The 10,447-nt window shown below is 35.6% G+C and overlaps 1 protein-coding gene across 1 annotated transcript; it reads left to right on the top strand.

Annotated features, from left to right (window-relative positions):
- Positions 1 to 2,284: 2,284 nt before the first annotated feature.
- LOC129782110 (uncharacterized) lies at positions 2,285 to 10,393 on the top strand (the record flags this gene model as incomplete). Its single annotated transcript, XM_055789520.1, has 2 exons — positions 2,285 to 8,513; positions 8,568 to 10,393. Coding segments are annotated over exons 1-2 (1,970 nt in total), but the record flags the coding sequence as incomplete, so codon positions are not given.
- Positions 10,394 to 10,447: the final 54 nt, after the last annotated feature.

The following is a 10,447-nucleotide window of genomic DNA, read 5'->3' as shown; positions in this document are numbered from 1 at the left end:
GAATGTTGGAATTGACCCATCTGGTCATGGGAACCATTTTAAATTTCAAGAAATTTACGATAATGGACAAGTCCTAAGGCTAATATTTTTCGGAGGCGATAGAATGTCAATTTTATCATTTGAATTAGAAGCATACCATCCTCCGAGAATATTCTGAGATGGTGGAATGTTGGAATTGACCCATCTGGTCATGGGAACCATTTTAAATTTCAAGAAATTTACGATAATGGACAAGTCCTAAGGCTAATATTTTTCGGAGGCGATAGAATGTCAATTTTATCATTTGAATTAGAAGCATACCATCCTCCGAGAATATTCTGAGATGGTGGAATGTTGGAATTGACCCATCTGGTCATGGGAACCATTTGAAATTTCAAGAAATTTACGATAATGGACAAGTCCTAAGGCTAATATTTTTCGGAGGCGATAGAATGTCAATTTTATCATTTGAATTGGAAGCACACCATCCTCCGAGAATATTCTGAGATGGTGGAGTGTTGGAATTGACCCATCTGGTCATGGGAATAATTTGAAATTTCAAGAAATTCACGAAAATGGACAAGTCCTAAGGCTAATATTTTTCGGAGGCGATAGAATGTCAATTTTATCATTTGAATTAGAAGCATACTATCCTCCGAGAATATTCTGAGATGGTGGAATGTTGGAATTGACCCATCTGGTCATGGGAACCATTTGAAATTTCAAGAAATTTACGATAATGGACAAGTCCTAAGGCTAATATTTTTCGGAGGCGATAGAATGTCAATTTTATCATTTGAATTGGAAGCACACCATCCTCCGAGAATATTCTGAGATGGTGGAGTGTTGGAATTGACCCATCTGGTCATGGGAATAATTTGAAATTTCAAGAAATTCACGAAAATGGACAAGTCCTAAGGCTAATATTTTTCGGAGGCGATAGAATGTCAATTTTATCATTTGAATTAGAAGCATACTATCCTCCGAGAATATTCTGAGATGGTGGAATGTTGGAATTGACCCATCTGGTCATGGGAACCATTTGAAATTTCAAGAAATTTACGATAATGGACAAGTCCTAAGGCTAATATTTTTCGGAGGCGATAGAATGTCAATTTTATCATTTGAATTAGAAGCATACCATCCTACGAGAATATTCTGAGATGGTGGAGTGTTGGAATTGACCCATCTGGTCATGGGAACCATTTTAAATTTCAAGAAATTTACGATAATGGACAAGTCCTAAGGCTAATATTTTTCGGAGGCGATAGAATGTCAATTTTATCATTTGAATTAGAAGCATACTATCCTCCGAGAATATTTTGAGATGGTGGAGTGTTGGAATTGACCCATCTGGTCATGGGAACCATTTTAAATTTCAAGAAATTTACGATAATGGACAAGTCCTAAGGCTAATATTTTTCGGAGGCGATAGAATGTCAATTTTATCATTTGAATTAGAAGCATACTCTCCTCCGAGAATATTTTGAGATGGTGGAGTGTTGGAATTGACCCATCTGGTCATGGGAACCATTTTAAATTTCAAGAAATTTACGATAATGGACAAGTCCTAAGGCTAATATTTTTTGGAGGCGATAGAATGTCGATTTTATCATTTGAATTAGAAGCATACCATCCTACGAGAATATTCTGAGATGGTGGAGTGTTGGAATTGACCCATCTGGTCATGGGAATAATTTGAAATTTCAAGAAATTCACGAAAATGGACAAGTCCTAAGGCTAATATTTTTTGGAGGCGATAGAATGTCGATTTTATCATTTGAATTAGAAGCATACCATCCTACGAGAATATTCTGAGATGGTGGAGTGTTGGAATTGACCCATCTGGTCATGGGAACCATTTTAAATTTCAAGAAATTTACGACAATGAACAAGTCCTAAGGCTAATATTTTTTGGAGGCGATAGAATTTCGATTTTATCATTTGAATTAGAAGCATACCATCCTACGAGAATATTCTGAGATGGTGGAGTGATGGAATTGACCCATCTGGTCATGGGAACCATTTTAAATTTCAAGAAATTTACGATAATGGACAAGTCCTAAGGCTAATATTTTTCGGAGGCGATAGAATGTCAATTTTATCATTTGAATTAGAAGCATACTATCCTCCGAGAATATTCTGAGATGGTGGAATGTTGGAATTGACCCATCTGGTCATGGGAACCATTTTAAATTTCAAGAAATTTACGATAATGGACAAGTCCTAAGGCTAATATTTTTCGGAGGCGATAGAATGTCAATTTTATCATTTGAATTAGAAGCATACCATCCTATGAGAATATTTTGAGATGGTGGAGTGTTGGAATTGACTCATCTGGTCATGGGAACCATTTGAAATTTCAAGAAATTCACAAAAATGGACAAGTCCTAAGGCTGATATTTTTTGGAGGCGATGGAATGACATTTTTTTCATTTTAATTAGACACACGAGTCTTTCCATTAGTCATCAAACCGGCATCTACTGCTAAAATAATCGTTTTTGAATTTGAATGGCGGCTTCAAAAATTGATCGTTCATAACAAGAAAGTCAGCTTAAGTCGACCAATTAATTTGCTTCGATGGCTAATGAATCGCGGCTTAAATGTAAATCAGCTTACATCTCTGGACCAAATATTACATCGGTCAATGAAAAAATATTCAAAAAGAAAATAATTTTTTGGGTCGAATAAACTAAGTTTCTCTAAAATTTAGCCGATCAATATTATAGTCCAGTTCTAGATTTTCTTAGTCGAGCCGGATAGGCGCCGATTCCAAAACGTGATTAACCCATTCCAAAATATTGTTTCATGTTTTATTGTAAAATCTCATCATATTCTCACAAAAAAGTGCTTAAAAAATTAAGAATATTTGAGAAAATATATGAGGAAACGAATTTTTGATCGGTTGAGCAACCTACAACATGGGATAGTCTAGTATTTTCGGAAATGCTAGTCGATATTAATTTTCAGTTCGCGAAATCGATGCATCGAGAACACTTCTTAACCATGACTCGAGACTCCCGGCTTAAATTTACGAAAAAAAAGTTGAAATCGACTATTATCGAGTGATATTAATCATTCGACTTTGTTCCGATTTTCTGAATAAGAAACCTCCTCAGATCAGTCTCGTTCAGACGACTTGAAGCTGAAGTATTTTTATTATAAGTAAACGTATGCTTTCAAGTGATATAAATCTTACAATAGGGTTTTCTTTGCGACTCCTTGGTAGTCAGAGGTAATACCTAACCCACTGAGTAATGGAATTCAAGTTCTCCTCTCAGATTGAGCCTAGAGAAAAATATCTTGTTCTGCAAATTGTTATTAATTTAAATCTTATTTCGCCATACTTTTTCCCGTGAGTATTCACTTTAAATGAATAGAATACGTCCTACAATCAGTAGATCAATTAGGCGTAATTATATAAAAAAAAACTGTATTGATTTTTTCCTGGATCTAACCGCGTTGTCATCACTTCTGGTAATGATCGATTGTTCATTTTCATTCCTTTTTCTCCACTTCTGTCATACATATACATCTACTACTGAATCCACTGAACGCGAATTTAGCCTTCGTAACTTCCGTGAGCAACCACTTGCAACTTATTTAACACTAGATTTACCAGACCAGTCATTTTGACTGGTCGTGCAATTTCAATTTAAAATTCCTACGACATATTACATTTGCTTTCCGAAATGATGTTATGACTTTTGTAGCTATAAGTAGAAAAAACATTTTATAAACTTAATGTTACTTAATATTTATTACTAACAAATATATTTTTTTGTTATTGACATTTAAACCAGTACCAGTCAAACTGACTGGTGCATGTTTCTATGAAGAAATGTATGAGAGCGTTTTAATTTCAACATATTTTGACAGCAATTGTCAGCCCCTGAAAATGTTCTGCATATTTAGAAAATGCAACCAGCATACCTCTGGAATGTTCAGATGTGGAAAGTGAATTATACGACAGCGGCGATGATTTGTTAGATAGAAAAATTGATTCTCAAGGAAGTGATGATAACAGTGCTATTATCGAGAGTAGTGATGAGGAAATTCCTGATGATGACAATATAGATGAGCCAAGCGACAGTGGTTGCGTAAAAATTCCAATCAAGCGTACCAAATCAGCAAACTGAAATTGCTTTAGACGGAACTATTTGAACGAGAATTGAAGAAGGAGGTGTTGCTGGTAGATTACTAGTTCATAGTAATTTCAAAGATGTACACGGTCCAACAGCACATGCTGAAAGAAATATTATGAACGGGAATCTAAGTAGTGCGTTCCAATTACTGATTGATAACCATATTTTGGAACATATACGAATTTGTACAGAGTTAGAAGCCTCTCGAGTTTTGGAAAAAAGTGGACAATTACACAAGAAAAATTGAAGGCATCTCTTGCAATATTGTGCGCGCGTGGGGCGTACGAAGGAAATAGCTTCAAACAGGGGATGAACTTATATTACCGGGGATAAGCAACTTTTTCCATCGGAGGCCAGATGCAGATTTACTCAGTATTTTCCAAACAAACCCCATAAATTTAGCATAAAATTCTAATTGGCGTCTGATGTAGAGACGAAATATGTGATAAATGGCTTTCCTTATTTAGGAAAAAGCGAGACTCGAAATGCATCAATCCCCCTATGCAAATTTGTCGTAATGAAATTTCTTGAACCGTATACCATGAAGGAGCGTAAAACTGATATTTTTTACAAGTATTCCTTTGGCGTTAAAATTAAGATCTCAAAATACTTCGTTGCTTGGAACGATACGCGCTTCTATTGGCAACCAGACATATTTTGGCGTCGATGTCACTGATCGAATGGAAATCAGGTTCCAGAAGGTGACCACTTCAACTGTTTTTCAATAATTTAGTTTCAGCCGGAAGAAATAGCTGGATATTGAACAAAACATAACAGGAGAAAATATCTCACGAGAAGACTTTCTGTTTCAATTAGCAAAAGAACTTGCTTCAGAATATCAGACTTCAAGGCAAATACCACACGAAGCTGATATACCAACTACAAATGGCACTGTTTCTGTACGCAAATGGTGTCAAATAGAATATTTTAATAACAATAAGACTACAAATATTTGCAATAAATGCAAAAAAAGTCTATGTAGAAAGTGTATACACTGCAAAATCTATTGTGAGCAACAAACTGTAAACAATTAAGTGTTTTGTTATTTGACAATGTCTATTAGTCCATTTATCTATCACAATTAATATTGTTCAACTTATTTTCGCCATTTGATAAGTAATAGTACAGACTGGAACCACAATATTCATTTTTTCTTATACACCAGTCATTTTGACTGGTGCTGGTAGAAATAGGTATATATAAATAGCTGGTAAATCTAGTGTTAACACGGGGTCGTTTCCATACTAGGCGGTACAGGATAGTCCCGATCTTCTGAACAGACTTGAATGAACTAAAAACATCCGTAGCCGATCGAGTCAACTAGAAAAATAAGCTAGCGGCGGTCGCCGTTGGCCCCATTTTTCTTGTTGAAAAAAACCGGCGTCGACATTTTCAAATATGGCGTCGACCGCCGAAATTTTTGACGACAGAAGTGTCTGTCTCCTGGTCTGCTATACATTTTCTGTAGGCGTTAAGATCAACACTGAAAAATATTTCGACATAAAAAAGCGCAAAATAAAAAAAATACTAAGTCAGCGCTATTATCTTAAGTCACCAAAGTGAAGTTGTGTACTCTAGCTTCTTCTTCTTCTTGGATGGCACTACCGTTCCAGTGAAACTTTTGCCTTCTCAACGCAGCATTACTTGCGTCATTTTTATTAGTAGTGCTTGGTTGAGATTTCTATGCCGAATAACACGCCTTGAATGTACTCTGGAGGGGCAAGCTCTAGAATACGCGTGACCACAGTGCAAGCCGGAAGAATTTTCTTTCACGAAAAATCCCCCGACCAGAACGGGAATCGAACCCGAACCCCCGGCATGATAGTGTGGGACGCTAACCACTCGGCCACGGGAGCACGTACTCTAGCGCCGAATCGTAATGAAAATATTCGGTGGCGGAGTTGCGCCGTGGCGAATTTTCGTTCGGCAATGAAACGATTGCGATGAGTTGTGATGATATTGAAAGTGGAATACAGCTGGAATCCGACGAATGCATGGAAATTGAGGTAGGTTCAGTTTGTATTAATCTATGACTTCAGTAAAAATTTTATTACGACAAAATTAATTCATAATAAAAATTGCGCTTTTTTCTGTGTGGCATTCATACCCCTGAGTTCACTTTTTAAAAACATGAATAGAAACTATTGCTACATGTTCTTTAAATGTATTATTAAAAGAGCTTCTGAATGTTTCCACCAGAACCCAATGATAAATGGGTCTGAAAAGTTGAACGAATTGGTATGAAAATATGGAGAAATTTGCGTTAGTGATACTAAAGCCTATGATCATAACGCGAAATCCAACAGTCACATAATTTCCGTTGTTTCCTATTATAAGAAGAGATGTCGACCAGGAATATCATTTCATAATCAAAAGGGATGAAACACGGTACGTGGAATGGATTCAACGGATAAAAATTGAAAATCATCCGGCTAAGCAGTTTAAATTTCAGCATGTCGATATTCTACTAAGTAATTATCATCAATTTTCACGTATTATTTTTTTCAGAAACAAAACGTTTAACTAAACTATTAATTTGTATGGCTCGAACCTTGGCGATGGTAATTGAGGACAGGTTAAAAACTCTCAAGCCATTATTGTTCACCTGTTCAACACAAACGAGCAGCAATTCATTTAATCCTCGACGACCAAACGATTTTCTCCGGCAGCGAAATTGAAAATATCGACAGATCAAGAAATCATGTCTATATATTTTTTATCTGCTTCTATAGAAATTTCCCACCCTAATTAAAATAAACATTAGAGAAAATCAATTTGAGTATTTTATGCGTCTGAATAAACCACAAAAACGTAAACATCGATTAAATTTTCTTCTACGCTTCATCTGATTCGCTACTCAAAAGTGTCGTTTGACTGACCGATGAAAAAACACTTTCGTACGAAAACGAGGATAGGGCAATTCGTTCGAACGAACGATGTTCGAATGTTCGAACGGATAGATTTCTTTCGTACGAAACCAAGGATACGAATGAGGCATTCTTTCGAACGTTTTGTGTTCGTTCGAAAACAAGAATAAGGGTGTTTATTTTTTTGGTTCGTTAAGTTAGTGTATAGAATAATATTAGGTGATTAATAGCAGTAATAGACGATAATATCTACTGTTTGCGCCACGCGGAGCGAGCGCATACGTGTTGCGACATGACCTGTCATTCCATTGCATCACCCAGAGACGTGCGAAAGTGAGATGAAAGCAGTATCAACACAACAAACTAATATCACCCGAGCTAACCGAGCGAAGCCGACAGGACAAACACCCCACCAATTTCAGGGAGTATAAAAGTAGCAGAGCAGCATATGATCCATCTTTATAAGTTTTTATTCACCACGTGTATTTAGAAACCATTAGAGAAAGTTATAGTGAAAATTTGGACTTTGAAAACTAGTGTCGTTTTTTCCTACAGTAAATTTAGTCAGACCCTTTCCAACCGGAGTACTATAAGGATTGAGAAATGTGTACTGTGAAGATGGCATCCTCTTATAAAATTAATTTAGAGATGTGTTTAGAAGCGGTTAACAGTTTAATTTCAACCAAGTGCCTAGAATATGATTTCAAGTTAAATTTTAAGAACATGCAAGTAATTTTGGAGCGTATGGGATTAGATAAAACGAACTATCCTAGTATGAAGGTAATCAAAAGCCTTCTAATGAAACATCGAAAATCCGTAAAACGGTTTGCTCCTGAGATTACTTTGCAGAATTGTTGGGATGCAGCGAATGATTTGATCGCTAGAGAAGAGTTGGATGAGCTATTCGAATTGAATTCTAAGAATCTGAAAGAAATTCTTGTAGAAATGGGATTAAACGAAAAATGCGCACCTAACTTAAAAAAAGTTAGGAATAACTTCGCTTGTAATCCAACATATAAGAAGTATCGTGCAGAACGAAAGGTGAGAACCCTTATAATTGTTATAAGCTTCCTGAAATTAATAAAACTATTTTGAAATTTTCAATGTGAAATCATTTCCGCAGAATATTGAACATTCAATTGCCGCTGAAAGTCATAACGTAAGTGTAAAATATCAAATTGCTTTGAAATAGTCACGCCATACAGTAACTTCAAATTTTTATAGATCGATAATTTCAAAGAATGTTCTTTTGAGAATGAAAGTGCCTGCTTGCCACAAGACTGCGTTGGAGTTCATGAAGTAAGATGACATTTCTATTTATTAATTCATGTATTAATAGTTGTTATTTAGCAGCTTTTATTAAATAAAACAGATCATATGTCCGAAACAAACTCATCTCCTTCACGTGTCGAAACAAGAACATTATCATTTGTATCATTTGACACAAACGATTTCGAGGAATTGGCCGACTCTCAAAGTACTACTTTTGACGGCGTTGATAATACGGGAAAAGATAACGAAGTAAGATGACATTTCCAATTAATTATTCATGTATTAATATGTATTATTCTTCAGCAACCTCCATTCGGATTTTTATTGAAAGGAACAGATTTATCGCGTGTCGAAATAAAATCATTATCCGTCGAGTTTCCTGCAAAAGTATGTAAGAAAGGAATGGAACTTAATGCTCCAGAAATTGAATGTCGCATTTTTGAAACATCAGTAAGTCAAATGCAAGAGAGATCAACGAACGACATGCAAGACTCGATTGTTTCATTTGATACCAATGATCTTGAAGGATCGACCAAATCACAAGATACTACTTATAGCAGTGATGTAGATGTAACTGAACTTGTGTTCAATACAACGGACTTTGAAAACCTACGAAAAGAGATAAAAGAAAAAGGCAACAGTAACAGGATCAAATACAATGTCAAGGTTGCGGAATGTGGGGCAACTGCCACAAAAAGACTTTATAGTGGTGCTTCAATTTACGAGTGTTCTTTTTACATCAACAAGAAGAACATTGAAATGTGTAAACATTATGATCAACATAATATAATGCAAAGCAAAACCAAGGTTGGCGATGCTAAATATAAGCAACAAAAGCATAGAAGGCCTTTTATAGTGGCCTTAGAAGATTTGTTAAAAATCAAATATGAAGAATTCAATATCTATTGTATAATCAATATAAATTCTCATAATTGCAACAAATCTGGCTGGCTATTTTATGGTGTCTGCGCTCACAAGACCTGCAGATCTTATCGTTTCAAAATTGTTTCTGTTACGGATGGTGATAACATATATAAAGTCGATGTCTATGTTAATGTCGCTATGACCCTGATACACGGGGAAAACCTGAAAGCGGCATATTGCAAAGGAGTAAAAAGAAACATAAATATGAAAAAACTGCAGCTCCAAAAACCACTTGAATTACGAACTAAGTTGATCAACGAAAAGAAAAAAAGGGAACCATTCGAGAAGGTAGACATTGTCAGCAAAAATGTATTGAAAAAAATTAGCAGTGAAGCTAAATCGAAGCTTAACAGGGATATTGATGATTTTCAAGATTTGATAAAAATGTCTGAGGATAACGGATCTTATATCAAAAATGTGTTTAGAAAGCCCTTTGGTGTAATTTGTTTTAATACAAAAATGTTCAAAGAGCTGAGAAAAAACAAGACTTACAGTCCTATTTTCTACATGGATGGTACTGGATCGGTTGTACGATATTCAAAAGCTGAGAAGCGTGTTCAAATATATGTTTTGGTCGCATACAATTACCGGTCAAATTTTAGTGTACCCGTAACAACCTTTGTGACTGAAAGCCAAAAAACAGTAGACTTCCACAATTGGTTGAATATATTTCGTGCTTCGTACGAGTCAGGCAGCTCTATGAATAAATTGAATAAAATAGCGAGAATTGTTAGTGTTGATTGGAGCTGGTCACTGATTGGTGGATTGATACGGGCTCTTAATAATCAACACCATACACTACCAGAGTATATCCGAGATTGTTATAAAGTTTGCATAAGAGAACTCAATCTCAATTTCACTATCATTCATTTATGCTACAGTCATTTCATGAATGTAGTTTCTAAGGACTTGAAATCTGCTCCAATCAACATAAAACATAAGTTCATGGACTGTATGCGATTGGCTGTACGTGCTACAAACTTAGTGGACTTAATCGATCTGTTTATCATTATGACATGCATTTTTGGATCTGCAAATGAGAACCGAATGCTTGAGACATCACTAAAAGAACTAGATGCAAAAATTAATGATAGAACAAGCTTCGATTCAGAAAGCGCTGGTAAATTTGATTATACTGGCATCGGTGAACCAGAAATTCTAAAAAAAGATGAGGACAAAATCTTCTTGGGATCGCCTTTTTATGCGTTGTTAAAAGAAACATTTGAAACAACATTAAAACAAATAGATGATCTCAGCCA

The sequence above is a fragment of the Toxorhynchites rutilus genome, unplaced genomic scaffold (assembly GCF_029784135.1).
Source record: "Toxorhynchites rutilus septentrionalis strain SRP unplaced genomic scaffold, ASM2978413v1 HiC_scaffold_366, whole genome shotgun sequence".
In the NCBI taxonomy this organism is placed as follows: Eukaryota; Metazoa; Arthropoda; class Insecta; order Diptera; family Culicidae; genus Toxorhynchites; species Toxorhynchites rutilus.
This window is presented reverse-complemented; position numbering and strand designations above follow the sequence as displayed.